This window comes from Phocoena sinus, chromosome 4 (genome assembly GCF_008692025.1).
Source record: "Phocoena sinus isolate mPhoSin1 chromosome 4, mPhoSin1.pri, whole genome shotgun sequence".
In the NCBI taxonomy this organism is placed as follows: domain Eukaryota; kingdom Metazoa; phylum Chordata; class Mammalia; order Artiodactyla; family Phocoenidae; genus Phocoena; species Phocoena sinus.
In genome coordinates this window covers 17,058,071-17,080,803 of record NC_045766.1, presented here as the reverse complement: position 1 = coordinate 17,080,803, position 22,733 = coordinate 17,058,071, and the positions used below count along the sequence as shown (strand labels likewise).

The 22,733-nt window shown below is 37.7% G+C and overlaps 1 protein-coding gene across 2 annotated transcripts in view; it reads right to left on the bottom strand.

Moving 5' to 3' along the window:
• PPP2R3A (protein phosphatase 2 regulatory subunit B''alpha) overlaps window positions 1-22,733 on the bottom strand; it is a 221,397-nt gene that overhangs the window by 146,157 nt on the left and 52,507 nt on the right. For both annotated transcript variants that reach the window (XM_032630859.1, XM_032630857.1), the window contains one exon: window positions 17,334-19,793. In XM_032630859.1, the coding sequence (XP_032486750.1) occupies window positions 17,334-19,325 (1,992 nt within the window). In that variant the 5' untranslated portion in view covers window positions 19,326-19,793. The remainder of the gene's footprint in view (window positions 1-17,333; window positions 19,794-22,733) is intronic.

The following is a 22,733-nucleotide window of genomic DNA, read 5'->3' as shown; positions in this document are numbered from 1 at the left end:
GTGAAAAACAGAAACCATTTCCACTAAGATCAGGAACAAGACAAGGATGCCCACTCTCACCACTATTATTCAACACAGTTTTGGAAGTATTAGCCACAGCAATCAGAGAAGAAAAAGAAATAAAAGGAATCCAAATGGGAAAAGAAGAGCAAAGCTGTCACTGTTTGCAGATGACATGGTATGTATAGAGAATCCTAAAGATGCTACCAGAAAACTACTAGAGCTAATCAATGAATTTCATAAGTAGCAGGATACAAAATTAATGCACAGAAATCTCTTGCATTCCTATACACTAATGATGAAAAATCTGAAAGAGAAATTAAGGAAACACCCCCATTTACCACTGCAACAAAAAGAATAAAATACCTAGAAATAAACCTCCCTAAGGAGGTAAAAAACCTGTACTCAGAAAACAGTAAGACACTGATGACAGAAATCAAAGATGACACAGACGGATGGAGAGATATACCATGTTCCTGGATTGGAAGAATCAATATTGTGAAAATGGCTATACTATCCAAAGCCATCTACAGATTCAGTGCAATCCCTATCAAACTACCAATGGCATTTTCCACAGAACTAGAACAAAAAATTTCACAATTTGTATGGAAACACAAAAGACCCCAAATAGCCAAAGCAATCTTGAGAACAAAAAATGGAGCTGGAGGAATCAGGCTCCCTGCTTTCAGACTATACTACAAAGCTACAGTAATCAAGACAGTATGGTACTGGCACAAAAACAGAAATACAGATCAATGGAACAGGATAGAAAGCTCAGAGATAAACCCACGCACATATGGTCACCTTAATTTTGATAAAGGAGGCAAGAATATACAATGGAGAAAAGATAGCCTCTTCAATAAGTGGTGTTGGGAAAACTGGACAGCTACATGTAAAAGAATGAAATTAGAACACTCCCTAACACCATATACAAAAATAAACTCAAAATGGATTAAAGACCTAAATGTAAGGCCAGACACTATAAAACTCTTAGAGGAAAACATAGGCAGAACACTCTATGACATAAATCACAACAAGATCCTTTCTAACCCACCTCCTAGAGAAATGGAAATATAAAAATAAACAAATGGGACCTAATGAAACATAAAAGCTTTTGCACAGCAAAGGAAACCATAAGCAAGATGAAAAGACAACCCTCAGAATGGGAGAAAGTATTTGTAAATAAAGCAACTGAGAAAGGATTAATCTCCAAAATTTACAAGCAGCTCAGGCAGCTAAATATCAAAAAACAAACAACCCAATCCAAAAATGGGCAGAAGACCTAAATAGACATTTTGCCAAAGAAGATATACAGATTGCCAACAGACACATGAAAGAATGCTCAACATCACTTATCGTTACAGAAATGCAAATCAAAACTACAATGAGGTATCACCTCACACCAGTCAGAGTAGCCATCAACAAAAAATCTACAAAAAATAAATGCCGGAGAGGGTGTAGAGAAAAGGGAACCCTCTTGCACTGCTGGTGGGAATGTAAATTGATACAGCCACTACGGAGAACAGTATGGAGGTCCCTTAAAAAACTAACAATTGAACTACCATACAACCCAGCAATCCCACTACTGGGCATATACCCTGAGAAAACCGTAATTCAAAAAGTCATGTGAGAAGCAAGAAAACTACAATCCTGCGTCCTGTGGAACAAAACCCATATTCACAGAAAGACAGACAAGATGAAAAGGCAGAGGGCTATGTACCAGATGAAGGAAAAAGATAAAACCCCAGATAAACAACTGAATAAAGTGGAGATAGGCAACCTTCCAGAAAAAGAATTCAGAATAATGATAGTGAAGATGATACAGGACCTCGGAAAAAGAATGGAGGCAAAGATTGAGGGATGCAAGAAATGTTTAACAAAGACCTAGAAGACTTAAAGGACAAACACCTAGAAGAATTAAAGAACAAACAAACAGAGATGAACAATACAATAACCGAAATGAAAACTACACTAGAAGGAATCAATAGCAGAATAACTGAGGCAGAAGAACGGATAACTGACCTGGAAGACAGAATGGTGGAATTCACTGCCATGGAACAGAATAAAGTAAAAAGAATAAAAAGAAATGAAGACAGCCTAAGAGACCAGAGACAATATTTGAAGAAATTATAGTCCAAAACTTCCCTAACATGGGAAAAGAAATAGCCACCCAAGTCCAGGGAGTGCAGAGAGTCCCAGGCAGGATAAACCCAAGGAGAAACTTGCCAAGACACACAGTAATCAAACTGACAACAATTAAAGACAAAGAAAAATTATTAAAAGCAACAAGGGAAAAATAACATACAAGGGAACTCCCATAAGGTTAACAGCTGATTTCTCAGCAGAAACTCTACAAGCCAGAAGGGAGTGGCACGATGTATTTAAAGAGATGAAAGGGAAGAACCTACAACCAAGATACTCTACCCGGCAAGGATCTCATTCAGATTTAATGGAGAAATCAAAAGTTTTAGACAAGCAAAAGCTAAGAGAATTCAGCACCACCAAACCAGCTCTACAACAAATGCTAAAGGAATTTCTCTAAGTGGGAAACACAAGAGAAGAAAAGGACCTACAAAAACAAACCCATAACAATTAAGAAAATGGTAATAGGTACATACATATTGATAATTATCTTAAACGGGAATGGATTAAATGCTCTGACCAAAAGACACAGGCTCGCTGAATGGATACAAAAACAAGATCCATATATATGCTGTCTACAAGAGACCCACTTCAGACTTAGGGACACAAACAGACTGAAAGTGAGGGGATGGAAAAAGATATGCCACACAAATGGAAATCAAAAGAAAGCTGGAGTAGCAATACTCATATCAGATAAAATAGACTTTAAAATAATGTTACAAAAGACAAGAAAGGACACTACATAATGATCAAGGGATCAATCCAAGAAAAAGATATAACAATTATAAATATATATGCACCCAACAAAGGAGCACCTTGATACATAAGGCAATTGCTAACAGCTATAAAAGAGAAAATTGACAGTAACACAAAAATAGTGGGGGACTTTAACACCTCACTTACACCAATGGAGAGATCATCCAAACAGAAAATCAATAAGGAAACACAAGCTTTAAATGACAAAATAAACCAGATAGATTTAATTGATATTTATAGGACATTCGATCCAAAAACAGCATATTACACTTTCTTCTCAAGTGCACGCAGAACATTCTCCAGGATAGATCACATCTTGGGTCACAAATCAAGCCACAGTAAGTTTAAGAAAATTGAAATCATATCAAGTATCTTTTCTGACTATGACGCTATGTGATTAGAAATTGGTTACAGGGAAAAAAACATAAAAAAACACAAACACATGGAGGCTAAATGATACATTACTAAATAGCCAAGAGATCACTGAAGAAATCGAAGAGGAAATCAAACAATACTTAAGAGACAAATGACTATGAAAACACGATGATCCAAAACCTATGGGATGCAGCAAAAGCAGTTCTAAGAGGGAAATTTATAGCAATACAATCCTACCTCAAGAAACAAGAAAAATCTCAAATAAACAATGTAACATCACACCTAAAGGAACTAGAGAAAGAAGAACAAACAAAACCCAAAGTTATCAGAAGGAAAGAAATCATAAAGATCAGAGCAAAAATAAATGAAATAGAAACAAAGAAAACAATAGCAAAGATCAATAAAACTAAAAGCTGGGGAGGGAGGGAGACGCAAAAGGGAAGAGATATGGGAACATATGTATATGTATAACTGATTCACTTTGTTATAAAGCAGAAACTAACACTCGATTGTAAAGCAATTATGCTCCAATAAAGATGTAAAAATAAATAAAACTAAAAGCTGGTTCTTTGAGAAGATAAACAAAATTGAGAAGCCATTAGCCAGACTCATCAGGAGGGAGAGAACTCAAATCAAGAAAATCAGAAATGAAAAAGGAGAAGTTACAACAGACACCGCAGAAATACAAAGCATCCTAAGAGACTACTACAAGCAACTCTATGCCAATAAAATGGACAACCTGGACAAAATGGACAAATTCTTAGAAATGTATATAATCTTCCAAGACTGAAACAGGAAGAAACAGAAAATAGGAACCAACCAATCACAAGTAATGAAATTGAAACTGTGATTAAAAATCTTCCAACAAACAAAAGTCCAGGTCCAGATGGCTTCACAGGTGAATTCTATCAACCATCTAGAGAACAGCTAACACCCATCCTTCTCAAACTCTACCAAAAAACTGCAGAGGAAGGAACACTCCCAAACTCATCTACAAGGCCACCATCACCCTGATACCAAAACCAGACAAAGATACTACAAAAAAAGAAAATTACAGTCCAATATCACTGATGAATACAGATGCAAAAATCCTCAACAAAATACTCGCAAACAGAATCCAAAAACGCATTATAAGGATCATACACCATGATCAAGTGAGATTTACCCCAAGGATGCAAGGATTCTTCAATATCCTCAAAATCAATGTGATACACCATATTAACAAATTGAAGAAGAAAAACCATAAGACCATCTCAATAGATGCAGAAAAAGCTTTTGACAAAATTCAACACCGATTTATGATAAAAACTCCCCAGAAAGTGGGCATAGAGGGAACCTACCTCAACATAATAAAGGCCATATACGACAAACCCACAGCAAACATCATTCTTAATGGGAAAAACTGAAAGCATTTCTTCTAAAATCAGGAACAAGACAAGGATGTCCACTCTCACCACTATTCTTCAACATAGTTTTGCAAGTCCTAGCCACGGCAATCAGAGAAGAAAAATAAATAAAAGGAATACAAATTGGAAAAGAAGAAGTAAAACTGTCTCTGTTTGCAGATGTTATGATACTATACATAGAGAAGCCTAAAGATGCTACCAGAAAACTACTAGAGCTAATCAATGAAATTTGGTAAAGTTGCAGGATACAAAATTAATGCATAGAAATCTCTTGCTTTCCTATACGCTAATCATGAAAAATCTAAAAGAGAAATTAAGGAAACACTCCCACTTACCATTGCAACAAAAAGAATAAAATACCTAGGGAGACAAAAGACCTGTATACAGAAAACTATAAGACACTGATCCAAGAAATTAATGATGATAAAAACAGATGGAGAGATATACCATGTTCTTGCATTGGAAAAATCAATATTGTGAAATGACTATATTACCCAAAGCCATCTACAGATTCAATGCAATCCCTATCAAATTACCAATGTCATTTTTTACAGAACTAGAACAAAAAAAATCTTAAAATTTGTATGGAGACACAAAAGACCCCGAATAGCCAAAGCAGTCTTGAGGGAAAAAAAAGCACCTGGAGGAATCAGACTCCCTGACTTCAGACTACACTACAAAGCTACAGTAATCAAGACAGTACGGTACTGGCACACAAAAAGAAATATAGATCAATGGAACAGGATAGAAAGCCCAGAGATAAACCCACGCACCTGTGGTCTACTAATCTATGACAAAGAAAGCAAGGATATACAATGGAGAAAAGACAGTCTCTTCTATAAGTGGTGCTGGGAAAACTGGAAAGCTACGTTAAGAGAATGAAATTAGAACACTCCCTAAGACCATACACAAAAATAAACTCAAAATGGATTAGAGACCTAAATGTAAGACTGGACAGTATAAAACTCTTAGAGGAAAACATAGGAAAAGAAAAAAAAAAAGTCACGTACCACAATGTTCACTGCAGCTCTATTTACAATAGCCCGGACATGGAAGCAACCTAGATGTCCATCAACAGATGAATGGATAAAGATGATGTGCCACATATATACAATGGAATACTACTCAGCCATATAAAGAAACGAAATTGAGTTATTTGTAGTGAGGTGGATGGACCTAGAGTCTGTCATACAGAGTGAAGTAAGTCAGAAAGAGAAAAACAAATACTGTATGCTGACACATACATATGGAATCTGAATCTAAAGAAAAAAAAAAGGTTATGAAGAACCTAGGGGCAGGACAGGAATAAAGACATAGAGAATGGACTTGAGGACACAGGGAGGGGGAAGGGTAAGCTGGGACGAAGTGAGAGAGTGGCATGGACATATATACACTACCAAATGTAAAATAGATAGCTAGTGGGAAGCAGCCACATAGCACAGCTCAGTGCTTTGTGACCACCTAGAGGGGTGGATAGGGAGGGTGGGAGGGAGACGCTAGAGGGAGGAGGTATGAGGATGTATGTATAGCTGATTCACTTTGTTATAAAGCAGAAACTAACACACCATTGTAAAGCAATTATACTCCAATAAAGATGTAAAAAAAAAAAAAGAGAGAAGGCTAGAATTGATGGTCAAGGACCCTAGGGCTGAGCATTATGTTGCAAATGTACTGATGGAGCTGTGTCTTTTGGATGTCAAAGTGCCTTTTGGATGCCTGGTTTTAAAGAGGGCAGAATTGTTGTCTGTTTATCTGCTGACAGAATGATCAAAGGGAAAAAACTGATGACTGCAGGGGAGAAAAGGGTCAATCACTGGAGGAGTGTCCCTGGGTTGATGGGAGAGGAGGGGATCTAGAGCACAAGTATAGAGGATGGCCTTAGAAAGGTGCCCGGACTGTATATGCACAGCAACAGAAGGGAAGGGAAAGTATATAGGTACTGATATGGCTAGGTGGGTGGCTACAGGTCTCCTCGTATTGCTTCAGTTTTCTCAGTAAAATAGGAACCAAAGTAATTCGCTGAGGGCAAGGATGGAAGAGGAGATGTTAGAGGACAGAGAAGAAACTACGAAAGAGTCATTTGCAGAGCGGGAAAGTGAGGGAGTAGGGAAATGTAGTAGGACTGCCAGAGTGCTAAAGGTGCACTGTATGTTGGCAGTCATAAATTTAACACAAGACCACTCAGTATGGTTGTGTGATATTCTCCAGTCAAGGTCAGCTGCACAAATAAAAGCCCAGAGTAGACAGAAACACATTTAACATGAGTTGGAGTTTTCCCAGATGAGTACCACAAAATGAAGGCAAGGCATGGAAACAGGTACATTCAGAGAGTGATTTTAATGATGAACTATGACAGTGGTTCTCAAACAAGATCATGTATGAGAATCACCTAAAGGGCTTGTTAAAGCACAGGTTGCTGGGCCTCAACCTCAGAGTTTTAATTTAGTAGGCCTGGGCTTGGGCCTGAGGATATGCATTTCTATCAGCTCCCAGGTGATGCTAATGCTGTTAGTTGGGAACCATACTTTTAAAGCCACTGACATAAACAAAGGACCAGAGAATGAGTAGCTAAAGAAGGGCAGAGGACAAGCTCACTGGAGGAGAGATCAAAGAACTGAGAAGCATGTACTGAATGCTTCATCTACTGAAAACTCACAAGAATGTTAGCAAGTAGTATTGGAAAGTGTCATACAGCCAGGAATTAAAATCTTCAGGAAATAAGGGAAGGGACCTGGGGGTGGTAGATGACTAAAATCAAGGAGGGGTAGTGGGTGGCAAGTCTGATGACATTAGCTCAAAGTTGAGGGAGGGTAGTTTCAGAGAGGTGGGAAAAAGAATAGCCTGGAAGCTGCAATGAAATGTAAGAACATTTACTGCTCCCTCTAGATCCAGTGAGACAGGGGGTGGAGTGGGAAAGAAAAGTGCCATCATTTCACATGGCTATAGTACTCTTAGGGAGAAATAGGTTTCAGTTAGAACAAGAAGGTAAAGGGAATGTTTAGAAAAGAGTTTGATGACCTAGGACATTTTGCCAGTGGATGATCAAGAGGGCATGGTGAAAGGATTTCAGGGCTGGGCTCAGAAAAGGGGATGTACAAGAGTAGGGTGAGGAGGAAAGTGATGATCTGGATTCCTAGATTTCCCTGGTGACTAATGTAAACAGGGATGAAGGGCATATCAGATTAGTCCTGATGGTCTTAAGGCAGAAATGGTGAGGGGAACCGAGGAGCAATCTGAGCTCTGGGAGCTCCTTTTCACTCCTGTTCTGGAGGCTGTAGGGGGGGCTATACTTAGCAGAAGTACCTGGATATCTGGGTCTTGCATTTTACTTCTAGAGGAACATGCATAATTGGGAGCATATTTACCCCTCCCCATTTTTTTGTGTACATACAGACATATCAATAACAAAAAGGGATCACATTGGTACATCTGTTTTGCAATTTATATTTTTATCTATTTATTGTGACCATTTTTCTACATTAGTACATACATACCTATCATATTCTTTTGAATACAGGTGGGGACATATCTGAGATAAGTGATGTTGATTAATTAGAACGGATGGAGATGCAAAAGGACCTGATCTTAGAAGACATTAAAGGTGGAGGAGGAACACTGGTTGAACTCATTCTGCAAATTTATATTTGTCCCTGGCCAGATCCCTTTTTACTTTTATTAGTCTACATGGTGGTTAATGAAGTAGAAGGGAGAATGGTTTCCTATTTGAGTGTTTTGATTTCTAGTCAAACATTTCCAGCACTGAACTCAAGAAACCGTCAGCACCTATAAAGCTGGGGGAGAAGAAACATTTTCCCTCAATGACATGGCTGGTTCATCTTAATGAAGGCATGGATACAAACCTAGAAAGTAAAAAGAGAAATGCTCCAGAAGAAACTTTTAATAAGGTTCTAAAAGTGTGCTTTGATACAATTTTATTTATTTACATAATTATTCTGCATTTAAATATATATGAAATTATAGAATATAATATCTAAACTTTGAAAAAACCGTAATGTTAGATCATTAACCTAGGAAGGCCCATTATTGCCGCTGGAATGGTATCTCAGACACATATTCCTGATCAGGGTCAGAAAAAACAAAGTGAGTGCTAGTAATAAGTGTAAATCCTTCCCACCTTAAAAGATTACTCTGACCCTCTTGGGCATCCAAAAACAAACAAAGAAAAAACAAACAATTGTACTGAAATTAAGTGTCCAGAAAAGTTCTTTTCCAACCTAAATCCATGGGGATGAAGATAGGACTTCTGAGAATGGGGAAAAGGAATTTTCAAGATTTAAACAAACAGCTTGTATATGGAGGTACTACACTAGGGCTTGAGGGTGCAATGGTTAATAAGGGAGCACCCTCTCCTCAAAATGCCTACAGTCTATAATCAAGAAATTTCCATCCTGCGATAAGGTAAAATGATCTACACTTTTAATGGGGTTCTCCCCTCTTGCCAGGGAAGGTGATGGCATTTTCCCCAGAACACCATAGGTTTTTAGGTGTTAAAATCTAGAGGAATTAAGAGGCCAGAGGTCTGGGTGATATATTTGAGTCTTGCTAAGGCACCACCCTCAAGTCCTAGAAGGGAACCTTATGTCAGGTCCCTTTGCATGCATCCTTGAGAAGCCAAGGGCCGGGAAAGAGATGGCCTTCAGGCAAGAGGGCAGAGTTTCCATTTGAGAAGGGGGCAAAGCAGACAAGCAAAAATCCTTCATCTGATTATTCATTCACTTTTTTGTTTATTCATTCAATAAATACTTATTTAACGCTACCATTTGCTAAATAAAGGCCAATAGAGGATAGTGGCTCAGGCAAAGAAACTTGAGAGGAATTCATAAATCTCTCTGCATGTGCTTACATTTTTAATAGGGGTATGTTTGGGAGCCAGAGATTACAATTTTGGAGTCTGAAGTGGTAAAAGAGAAGATAAGGTACGAATTAGGTTGTGAGATAGAATGTCTGCTTAAAGTCTGACTTAAAAACTGCAGAAAAATGATGGGAGATGGGTCCCACCCATTTAACCCTTTACTTTATTAGTGTGAATTCTACTAACTTGGAAATTGAAATAATATAAGCACAGCAGCCTGATATTTCCCTTTATACTCTCTTGGAAGGGGAGTTCTGTTAAGCCCATTTCGTTTGCCCTTGATCATCGAGATTAGACTACCAGAGAGCCTGGGTTTGAGAGAAACAATGGATTTATGATCTATCCATCTAGCCTCCCTTACTGGATTCTCCTGGGACCAAAGGCTTATATTTGTAAGATAGATGGAGAAGACTAAGGTACATTTTGATGTCTTGGAACAGTATGGAAATGGTCTAAGCCAATGTGAGAAATAAACCTCTACCCTTAGTATCATTAACACTGTAATAACACCAACATTTAGGACCTTAAGTAAATTAATTGGATAAGAGTAGGGTATCCACATCCGAATGCTATTTCCTCCAGAGAAACTTCCTTGAATTCCACAAGCTGGGATCTCTCTCTCCATCCTCTGAACTCTGTAGCACTTCACTTATCTCTCTCATGGAATCCATTCTTTCTACTTTGCATCACAGTAAATAGCTCATCTCTCCTACTAAACTGTGAGCTCCACAAAGCTTACGATGTCTGATTTATCTTTATCCCCAACTGTGTGCTGTACACAGTACATGCTTAAGCTATTTAGAAACTATCTTTTTAAAAGCATTTTAAAGCATTTTAGCAACCTCCGTTTTGCATACCGATAATGTATTAACTATGTTGAAATAAACTTCTAGGCTCAAGATGGAGCTGCTTCTGCCATGTCATCAAACCAAAACTTGGATAACTTATGTGTCCCTGTAAATGGTCCACTTGACCAAAAATGTTGTATATTCAGTCAGCTAATCCCCAAATGCCAAGCCAACTGTGGGCCTTCTCACCCCAAACAAGGTTGACTATGGGGCCCCAGCCAATCAGATATTTGCCTCTTCCTTTTTCTTCATTTTTAATCCTATAAAAGTTTCTTGCCTTCCACTCCATTTTGCCACTCTCCAAAAGGAGATTCTACTTCATGAAGTGTTAAATAAAGTCTGTTTGATCACCTAAATTGTCTTCTTTAATCATTTTTTAACAACTATGAATGATCTTTACCACATTATTAAGATAGATCCAGCTAAAGTTCACACCTGGCAATACTCTGATAATAGTTTTACTCTTTAATCTTGAAATTAATAGTTTTTTTTAAAAAATTAAACATTAAAATTTTAATTTGTACTTTCTAGTAATTCAGACAGGTTTCCCCCTCAATTAGTGAAATTTGTATGGTTTCACTAGACTTAAATATTATAGTATAGCTTAAAAAAAAATCTTCCTCTTTCATTGAAGAATTCTTCCCCCTGCCCTCCACTCTTTCCATTGAGACAAGCAGTAATGGAAATTTCCCCCTGGCTTTGTTTTTACTAAAATTAAGTAAAAGTAAATAATTTTCAGGGGAGGCAAGGGTTTATTATTTTAACCTGTGAATAATAGCCAACAGGTTATTGCCCCATAAGGCTAAAAACAGACCAGAAACAACTGTAATACCATCTGCTGGAGGTAATAAAACATGGAATTAAAATATCATTTATTACGTGAACTTCCAAAGCAGTACAATTTTTCTCAGTGTTTAAAAAATTTTTTAATGTCCCATGTCAAAACATGTCCTAAGTAATTCACCCATTTGTTATTATGAAACCCTTTGAAACCTCAGCCACACCTCCTTTCTCTCCTCTACAAGCTGTTCTTCTTATTTTTAAATTGAAGTATTGTTGATTTACAATATTATATTAGTTTCAGGTGTACAACATAGTGATTTGGTATTTTTATAGATTATACTCCACTTAGTTATTATAAAATATTGGCTACATTCCCGATGCTGTACAATATATCCTTGTAGCTTCTTTATTTTCTCCTTAGTAGTTTGTACCTCTTAACCCCCTTCCCCTATCTTGCTCTATCTCCCACCCCTCCACCCACTGGTAACCACTAGTTTGTTCTCTGTATCTGTGAGTCTGTTTCGTTATATTCATTCATTTGCTTTAATTTTTTAGATTCTACATATAAGTGAAAACATACTGTTCTCTTCTGTTTAACTCATTTCAGACCCATCTGAATAACATCTCAGCTACTCTAGGACCTACAGGATTGTTTCCTGTCACTTAGAGTCTTTGTGAAAAATGTATGTACACAGGCAAACACTCATTTGTTGACCAATGATATAGATAACTTGACACAGTGAGAGAGTTCATGAGCAAAGAAAAGGACAAAAGAACAGGCAATAAGACAGGGGATGAAAAGGAATCTGTTTTGCCACATAGCACAGGGAGTTCAGCTCGGTGCTTTGTGACCACCTAGAGGGGTGGGATAGGGAAGGTGGGAGGGAGATGCGAGAGAGAGGGGATATGTGGCTATATGTGTATGTATAGCTGATTCACTTTTTTATACAGCAGAAACGAACACAACATTGTAAAGCAATTATACTCCAATAAAGATGTTAAAAAAAAAAGGAATCTATCTTAAGTGGAAAAGTCAGAGATAGGGAGTGACTGGAGAGGAAAGGGGAGAAAGCTGTGTAGATCAGAACCCATGATGAAGGATTCTGAAACTGCGCTTACTTACTTTTCTGTTTCTACTGGTACACTGTTTTACTGCCACCCATCATTGGTAGTTTTTGCTATTGATATTTAATGATGTTTCCAAGATTTCCAATGTCTTTAACAAAATATCACACTGAACCTTATCAAAAGTCTGTTTTGCTGATCTACTATGAAATAATACCTAAACTAAGAATTAGCAAACATTTTCTGTAAACGGCCAGATTGTAAATATATTAGGCTTTAAGGTCTCTGTTGTAACTACTCAGCTTAGTAGGCAAAGCACAAGAGCAGTCATAGACCATATGTAAGTGAAGGACTTTAGCTGTGTTCCAATAAAACTATTTACAAACACAGGTGGCAGGTCCCATTTGGTCCATGGGCCACAGGTTGCTGACCCCTGATTTAGACCAATATCCTCTTTATCAATCTCTCAACATCCTCCTAGTATTTTCTATTTGACTCCCTGTCCCAATATAGGTTTGAATAGTATTTCTGGACAACAAATACTGTTCCTTGTGAGAAATTATTTTGAAATACATATGTATTAAAATATTAATTATATATAATATTGTCAAGTCAATCTTTCTTCTCAGGGATAATCATCAATGTCATATAAAAGCAATTCCTACATGCCCCTTACGTAAGTCTTTTACTTGAAATGTTTTGAACAACTGGAAAATTTTTGACTGTCCAAAATGTTGAAAAAATAAAAGCCTTAATTTATTATTCTTTAAAAAATTATTATTCTTAAAAAACTGTATTTGTGGGACTCCTCTGCTTTAAAGTCTCCTTTAGCGCCTCACTCCCTTAGAACAAACTCTTTTTTTAAAAATTGAAGTATAGTTGCTGTACAATATTATGTAAGTTACAGGTGTATGATATAGTAATTCACAATTTTTAAAGGTTATATTCCATTTATAGTTATTATAAAATATTGGCTATATTCCCCATGTTGCACAATATATCCTTGTAGCTTATTTTATACCTAGTAGTTTATACCTCTTACTCCCCCAACCCTATATTGCCCCTCCCCGCTTCCCTCTCCCCACTGGCAACCACTAGTTTGTTCTCTATATCTGTGAGTCTGCTTCTTTTTTTTTTTTTTTTTTGTGGTACGCGGGCCTCTCACTGCTGTGGCCTCTCCCGTTGCGGAGCACAGGCTCCGGACACGCAGGCTCAGCGGCCATGGCTCACAGGCCCAGCCGCTCCACGGCATGTGGGATCCTCCCGGACCGGGGCACGAGCCCGCGTCCCCTGCATCGGCAGGCGGACCCCCAACCACCGCGCCACCAGGGAAGCCCAGAGTCTGCTTCTTTTTTGTAGAACAAACTCTTTAGCATAGCATACAAGGAAGGTCATTCGTAAGCTGGCCCTAACCTACCTCTCTGATTTTATTTTCTGCTGCTTTCTGTTCATTTTTTTTATACAAGAATAAAAACATGACCAACGATACTGTATAAAAACTTGCAGGATGGGACCTCCCTGATGACAGAGTGGTTAAGAATCCACCTGCCAATGCAGGGGACACAGGTTCAAGCCTGATCCAGGAAGATCCCACATGCCACGAGGCAACTACTCCCGTGTGCCACAACTACAGAGCCCATGCTCCACAACAAGAGAAGCCACCGCAATGAGAAGCCCGCACACTGCAATGAAGAGTAGCCCCCGTTCACTGCAACTAGAGAAAGCCCGCGCGCAGCAACGAAGACCCAATGCAGACAAAAATAAATAAAAATAAATAAATAAAATTTAAAAAACATTTTTAAATAAAAGCTTGCAGGAGATAAATATTGACACTTCAAGAAGTGGTTACTTCTGGAAACGGGAGAGAATACTGGGGAGGGGAGCCCTAGGGATTTCAACTATATCTGAGATGACCTTTTATTAAATGATGATGATATTAACGAAAATATTAAGTAAAACAAAGATCTGAAACAAAGCTATGGCAAAACATTAAGATTTGACAAAGCTAAGTGGTGAGTAATAAGAATGCTTTTTCTACCATTCACAATACTTTTCTATTTGTTTAAAATAAGGGTTGAAAAACTACAGTCTGTGGGCCAAATCTGGCCCACTGCCCATTTTTTAAGACTTGGAGCTAAGAATGGTTTTATAGTATTAAAAGGTTGTTTAAACAAACAAACAACAAAGAAGACTATGTGACAGAGAACTTGTGACCTGCAAAGCCTAAGATATTTACTATTTGGCCCTTTATAGAAAACGTTTGCCATCTCCTGATTTAAAATATTTCATAAGAAGAAAGACAAAAAAAATGAAAAGGTAGGAGGCAAGGAAGAATGGTTTTGTTTTCTTGCATTAAGTACATTCCTGAATTAAACATTTTATATTACCTGTTTCTTTAAATTAGCTTTTCATGAATTACTTTTTCAACTTTCATTAAGAAGATATCTCAATATCTCAATAAAGAAATAAAAATTATAATGGTGATGGATGGTAATAAGACTTATTGTGGTGATTATTTCACAGTGTATACAAATATCAAGTTGTTATGTTGTACACCTGAAACTAATATAATATGTCAATTATACCTCAATTAAAAAAAAATTATGTACCTCTGGGGGGAAAAAAAGAAGAAATCTCATCAAATTTTATTCTATGATATTGGAACTTATTTAAAAGACCTATGGGAGAGTCTTTTAATATGATTTTGACTTCAGTCCATACTTGTCAAAAAACTGGGGAGCTCATTAGAGGCCATTGTGTCATTTTCAGGTAGCTGTACGTAGATTGGAGACACACTTATGAGCTGTCAACCAGGGACACAGGAGAGGTGCTGCACAGGACCTATTCTTGGCTTCAAGTTCACATTTTCTGCTTTCTGTAGCCCACCTCTCCTAGAAGAATTTTTTCACAGAAGATAATGGGGCAAGAGGTTAAATAAAATTCAAAACACTATATTACAGTAAGAGTTTCTCGCTAGAGTGGCTGTGAGACATTGGAATATGTCATCAGAGAAAGTAGACTTTTTTTTAATGGGGAAATAGTGAGAAAATACATCTAAATATCTTGGCATGGCTCAGATCACAAATACTGTTAGATCTTCTGTTATTACCATTTTGAGGTTGCTATATAGGCATTTTCTTTTCTTTATAAAATATTAAGCACATCAGTATTGCTTATGTACATGAAAGGATTTTTTTCTTATTTTTATAATTAATTTCCATAGTTCCTCCCCCCAGCACTGACTCACATTAACTAAAGATATTACCATCTGTGAATCAATGAATGAGGAGGCTCACACAGAGACTTCACAGAAATGCTCAGTGAACACTTGAGGATCTTTAGACCTAAATTATTTAATAACCTTAAGTAGTTATTGTTTTAAACTTTAGTGTCACTAGTAACTAAAAATGTGCACAGGACAACAACAGCCACAAAACAAATACGAGGTAAAATTTATTCTGATCACAATATGCATTTTTTCCTGTTCCAATGAAAACATTAATGCTAAAATAATAAGTAACTTGTTTTTTTTTTTTTTTTTTTTTTTTTTTGCGGTACACGGGCCTCTCACTGTTGCGGAGCACAGGCTCCGGACGCGCAGGCTCAGCCGCTCCGCGGTATGTGGGATCTTCCCAGACCGGGGCACGAACCCGTGTCCCCAGCATCGGCAGGCAGACTCTCAACCACTGTGCCACCAGGGAAGCCCGTAACTTGTTTTTTAACTTGGCCATATTTATGCCATCTCTAATATCCATTTGTTTTTTAAATTTACTACATTAAAGATATACAACATGGCATAAAATAATATGACAAAATACTTACGATCCATCACCAGATTATGAAATAGAACATTACTAATTTTACTGAGGCCCTGGATACCCTTCCTCAGTTCCATCTCTCTTCCTTCCTCTAGGGATTAATCATTGTTCTGAATACTGTATTTGATGTATCCATGTATTTATTCATACTTTTTGGACAAATGTAAATACCTCTAAATAATTCATATCATTATTTTACAACTTGCTTTGGCTTCATGTCTGAATTCATACATGTTGGCATGTATGGTATATTCATATGGTAGAGACAGTGCTCACCAAATATTTTATGTGCTCCCCTATGATTCTTAGACTTCAGGTTGGAATCACTGGATTGTGAGCAGATGGGAAGTGTGTCATGTGTGGGACAAGGCAGTTAAAAGCTCCATCCCTTTCTTCGCCTTCCTTGGTGAACTCACAGGCCACATATTCCAGATGGGGCAATGGGGCAGCTGTAGGAACATGGAGCATCTATCAGCCTGGGTCCCTGAGTGAGGTGGAGCAGAGCCTCTTACCAACTGCGTTGGACATGTAAAATGAACAAAAATAATCCTGTTGTGCTAAGACACACACACATACCTACAAATGGGCAGATAACTCCCTTTCTGGGATTATTCAAAAACAATGCTATCAGTAGCAGGGTAGATTCAAAGCCTTTTGAAAATACTTCTACCCTATGACTGTAGATGGATATTTATTCCCACTTGTATGATGAAGGAAATCTCACATCCTCTAGTCTTTACCTTCTTTGAAGACCTACTGCACTAACAAAACTTTCAGAGACATGCTTACATGTTCACATACTGTTTCTGGTATGTTAGCTTTGTTTCCCCAACTAGATTTTAAATTCTACACTGGCTTGCACTCTACACAGCATTCAGTAATAAGTGGCCTACTGGTTGACTGAGGGTAAGAACTAATATTAAATGCCTACTTTGTGTAAGGCACCTTGCTTGTGCTTCACATAAGTTATCTTGATCGTTATTATTTCCATTATATAGATGAGAATATTAAGGCTAAGTAACTCTCCTTTGGTCACAGAGCTAGGAAGATGATAAAGGATGTGGGGAAGGCAACTAAAACTAGTCTGACTCTAAAGATTTCGCTTTTTGGCTTTCTCCACTGAACTTAGTGAGACCGTGCCTAGTGCAGGGCAGGAGCTTTAGTAGAACATAAAATGAGTAACAAAAAAAGTTTTTGTTTATAAATTTTGCAAACATTAGAACATTTCTTTGGCGACATCTCAGAACTGAAGATTGTCGGGTCTTACCTTGATCACCTCTGGGGTCTGCTGAATCAAAACCGAGATAGTGTCATTGGCTTTATCACCAACAGGACTTCTACAGACTGATAAACTGGCCTGCGAGGAAGTTGTCAAGGTCTCTTGTAGAATTTGCATCATCTCTTTTTCTTGTGATAGGTTCCCTCTGCCTGATTTGCATTCAACCAGTTCTTGAGCAAAGTCTTCAATGCTTTCTAGAATTCGCAGTAAGAGGGCTCGATCCTCTTCCTCTATTTTGTGTCCGTTGGTTTCAATAATCCTTGTTAGGCAGGAAGGTGACACTTTTTCCGTGGGTGAAGAGACTTTAGATTCAGGCTCAAGATCTACAGGGAGGTGACCAGTCAACTGACTATGACTATTTAGAGAGACAGAGCTTTTACCTTTGGCAATTGGCTCTCTTAGAGAGGTCTCCATTTTCTGTGAGAAAGATTCCAAATCCATTAACAATTTATCTATCTCTTCCTGACTGTTAGGCTTCATAAAATCTCTGTGGTTTCCCTCTTCAACTTTAGGAACTTTTGATTTAAGATCTTCCTCAGATAGATTAACAACTGGTTTCTCAAATATCTTACCAATTTCATTTTGCATTGAGGCAGGGCATTTTTTAAGATGAGTACCACGAACTGATAATTCTGCTCTATCTTCATTTACCTTTAACAACTCCTGACTGGGTCCATTTTCTGTCCTCTGTCCTTTATCTAATGTTTTCTTTCCATCTGACTCTTCCTCAATATAAAGGGTTTCCACTAGATTACCAGAAGAAACATTTTCTAAAGCGTTCATGGTTAATGACTGTGATTGAAGCTGGACATTTTTTAGAGGTCTGGGATCACTTATCTCTAAATTACACAAGGAATTTGCAGAGTTGTTTGGAATGGATTTTACAGTGTCTGTTTTCCTAGAACTGTGCTTGTCATCTTGCAGTTCTATCGTTTGAAAGTGTCCAGAGTCAGGGGCTGAGAGCTGGACAACATCCTCATACTTAGGGGGCTGTTCAGTGCCAAATACTGGGGAGAAGGGAGTCAGTTGTAAACTAGGCATATTACTGACCAGTTCTGTTAAATCTATAGCCTCATTATTCCCAGATTGCATGAATTCAAATGGTAGCTTTTTCAGATAGGATGCTAACCTGGTCATTACATTCATATAGACAGTTTCAGAGCTAGAAATTGCATCATTGCCATTTCCTTCACTGATGCTACTCCCTGACTTTTTCTTTATACATTGCTTTATGATGTCTGTGCATTTTTTCAAATCCTCAGAGCATTTTAGCAAGATGTCCAAGCACATCTTTATGTCTGTTCCAGAAGAAAAATTATCTATTTTATGTTTTTCCAAAATCTGAGTAACCAGGTCTTCTTCAGAGAAGTTGTGAAGAAGCAATGAAGTCAGGTTCGTATCGAGTGAGTTTCTATGGGATAAAGATTTTTCCTCGACTGAGGAACTCCGGAGTAAACCAAAGGATGGGGAGTTCCCATCATGGTTATAATGGCCACAGAGCAAGTCAAAATCAACTGACCTCCTGTTAAATGAGTCAGACTTAACTTTCCTTCCCTTTCTGTAAGCTGCGTGGTTAGAGTTTTTGAGTTTTTCAAGGGAAAATTCTTTTATTTTCCCACTGGCAAAACTGATTGCTTCTCCTGCAATGTCCCTTAAGTTACAGGTGTTCTGAATTGTAGATCCTTTCCTGACCCTGGGTATGCCTGTGAGGGCCTGATGGGGATAGTCACCTTCAGCTGGGGAAAACCCATTTTCATGGGGTAGAAACAGAGAGTCCAGATCTGCATCTCTGAACTGAGACACAGGGATGTGTAAGAGGTCTGCACAAACACTATGATGGACCACAATGCAGTCAACTCCATGGGTGAAGGTGTGGCAGGTTCCAGTGCAATAATGTACAGCTTGCTCAAAACGCCGGTCTATCACCACACTGTTGTAGTGGTTCACAGTACTAACCACAAGTCTGTAAGTTGCTGCCATAATATCAAATCCACTTAGTGGTGGGGCATGGAATTTTCTAGAACTTGTTTCAAGTAAATTCTCCTAAAAGACACTCAGCTGAAAATATATTTGATGACAATGTTCAGTGGTTTCTTGCAAATATAATGACCTTTTCCACAAAGGGAAATCATCAAAATTTGAGGTTTGGTAACTGTCAGGATACAGTAGCCGTTGCACATGTGTGCTCTTATTAACAAGTCTAATAATTTAATAACTGTGCCTTCTAGTTTAATTTAGTAATATCATGATACTATAGGATTATTTTTAGGAATAAATTTTAAGAAGATTAAAGAATATTCTCTTTTAGTTCTTCAGCAGTTCTATGATGCAGACATTTATGGTCATAAATTTACTGTCATGAATCTCAGTTGGTAGTATAGAAGTATTGTGATAACTGAGTCCTCCAAAGGTTTAAATGATCCATTTTTCTGTGAATGACAGGAAAACCTATAATGAAAAAAGAAAATAATTAAAAGGGAATATGATCTCTTAATACTGAGAGAACCTTTTATTTCCTCTCCCTTTGCATCCCATATGCAGTTAATCACCTCATTCTTTGCCACATCACTGACGGCTTATCTTTGATTCATGCCTTTGCTTCATACACTCCTTACTAACCTAGAGTAGTGATACCTCAACTCTGCCTTGTTACAACTGCCTCTCAATTGGTATTTCTTATCCTACCCTCCTTGCTATCTTACATGACACTAACTAGCCTGGATTTAGAGAGCTTTCACACCTCTCATAGTTCAAGAATTCACATTACTGATCTCTATCAGGCATCATGGCAGGCCTAGCTCCTTTGACTCATTTTCAACACTTTTAACATCTATTCATCACCTATAGCCTCATTTTCTGCTACTGACCTGCATCAACATTTTGCTTCCATCAACCTAGTTTTCTTTTTTTTCCTTTTAATTTTTATTGGAGTATAGTTGCTTTACAATGTTGAGTTAGTTTCTACTGTACAGCAAGGTAAATCAGCTAGATGTATACATATATCCCCTCTTTTTTGGATTTCCTTCCCATTTAGGTCACCACAGAGCACTGAGTAGAGTTCCCTGAGCTATATAGTAGGTTCTCATTAGTTATCTATTTTATACATAGTATCAATAGTGTATATATGTCAATCCCAATCTCCCAATTCATCCCACTCCCCTCCTTTCCCCCTTGGTATCTGTACATTGGTTCTCTATGTGTCTCTGTTTCTGCTTTGCAAATAAAGATCATTTATACCATTTTTCTAGATTCCACATATATGCGTTAATATACGATATTTGTTTTTCTCTTTCTGACTTACTTCACTCTATATGACAGTCTCTAGGTCCATCCACGTCTCTACAAAGAACCCAATTTTGTTCCTTTTTATGGCTGAGTAATATTCCATTATATACATTTACCACATCTGGTGGACATTTAGGTTACTTCCATGTCTTGGCTATTGTAAATAGTGCTGCAATAAACACTGGGGTGCATGTATCTTTTCGAATTATAGTTTTCTCTGGATATATGCCCAGGAGTGGGATTGTAGGATCATATGGTAGTTCTATTTTTAGTTTTTTAAGGAACCTCCATACTGTTCTCCATAGTGACTATACCATTCTACACTCCCACCAACCGTGCAAGTGGGTTCCCTTTTCTCCACAACCTCTCCAGCATTTATTGTTTGTAGAATTTTTGATGATGGCCATTCTGACTGGTGTGAGGTGACACCTCACTGCAGTTTTGATTTGCATTTCTCTAATAATTAGTGATGTTGAGCATTTCATCTGTTTGTTGGCCATTTGTATGTCTTCTTTGGTGAAATGTCTGTTTAGGTCTTGCACCCATTTTGTGATTGGGTTGTGTTTTTTTGATATTGAGCTGTATGAGCTGTTTGTATATTTTGGAGATTAATCCTTTGTCAGTTGCTTCATTTCCAAATATTTTCTCCCATTCTGAGGGTTGCTTTTCATCTTGTTTATGGTTTCCTTTGCTGTGCAAAAGCTTTGAGGTTTCATTAAGTCCCATTTGTTTATTTTTGGTTTTATTTTTATTACTCTAGGAGGTGGGTCAAGAAAGATCTTGTTGTGATTTATGTCAAAGAGTGTTCTGCCTATGTTTTCCTCTAAGAGTTTTATAGTGTCTGGCCTTATGTTCAGGTGTTTGATCCATTTTGAGTTTATTAAAGATGGCCAACACATAGTGCTTGTTCTTGATTGTACAACTTCCTCTATACTTGGAAATTATTACACTACCATCATCTTTTCTTACTCTCTAAGAGAGAGAGAGAAAAACAACCTTTATTACTGCTCTTGATCTCATCCTCTCAGACCCTGCTACATGCAGACCTCTCTCTCTCATCATCAATGGATAGAATTTAACATTCTCTTACTTAAAAAAAAAAAAGGCTTTTAAACCATGCTGTAAGTTGACGTCCAAAAAGGTTCAATCAACTTCCGCCTAGTAGTTCTATCCATTATTGAAAGTGGGGCTATTGAAGTCTCCAAATATTATTGTTGAGTTTTCTATTGCTCCCTTAATTTGTTTTGCTTTCTGTATTTTGATACTGTGTTGTTAGATGTGTATATGTTTCTAATTGTTATATCTGCCAGATGGAGGGAAACAAACTATCATAAAATACGTATAACTTACTCACTTTGCTGTACAGCAGAGACTAACACAACATTGTAAATCAACTATACTCCAATAAAAAAATTAATTAAAAAAAGAATAAAAGAAAAAAATTAAAGAAACAAAACAGAAAGGTTCAATCAATGTTCCTACTTAATCAATAAATACTGAGTGCCTATTATGCGCCAGGCACTTGCTAAGTGCTAGAGATACAGCAGTGAATAAAGTCCCCGTACCTACTGAACTGATAATCTAGCTGGAAAAAGAAAAACAACACATAAGTAAACATATAACTTAGATGGTGATATGTGCAATAGAGAAAAATGAAGTGGAGCAAGGGCTTAGAAAGGATGAGAGGGTACTGTGTTACAAAGGGCAGTCAGGGAAGACCTCACTGACAACTGAACGGAGATCTGAAAGAAGAGAGGGAGCAGGTTGAGGAGGTATTTTGGGCTAAAACATCTCAGGCAGAATAACCATAAGTAAAAAGGCTCTGAGGTGTGAGTATGCTTGACTTACTACAAGAATGACAAGGAGACTAACATGACCAGAGTAGAGAAAGCAAGGGGGGCAGTGTGAGTGATGAGGCCAGAAAGGAAAGGTAGGACACTAAACCATGCAGGGTCTGTAGACTATTAAGATGAATCTGACTTTACTCTGAGTGAGCTGGGATACAACTGATGTCTACTGAGCAGAGAAATGACATGATCAGATTTACATTTTTTTTTTAGTTAGTTATGTAACATCTTTATTGGAGTATAATTGCTTTACAAC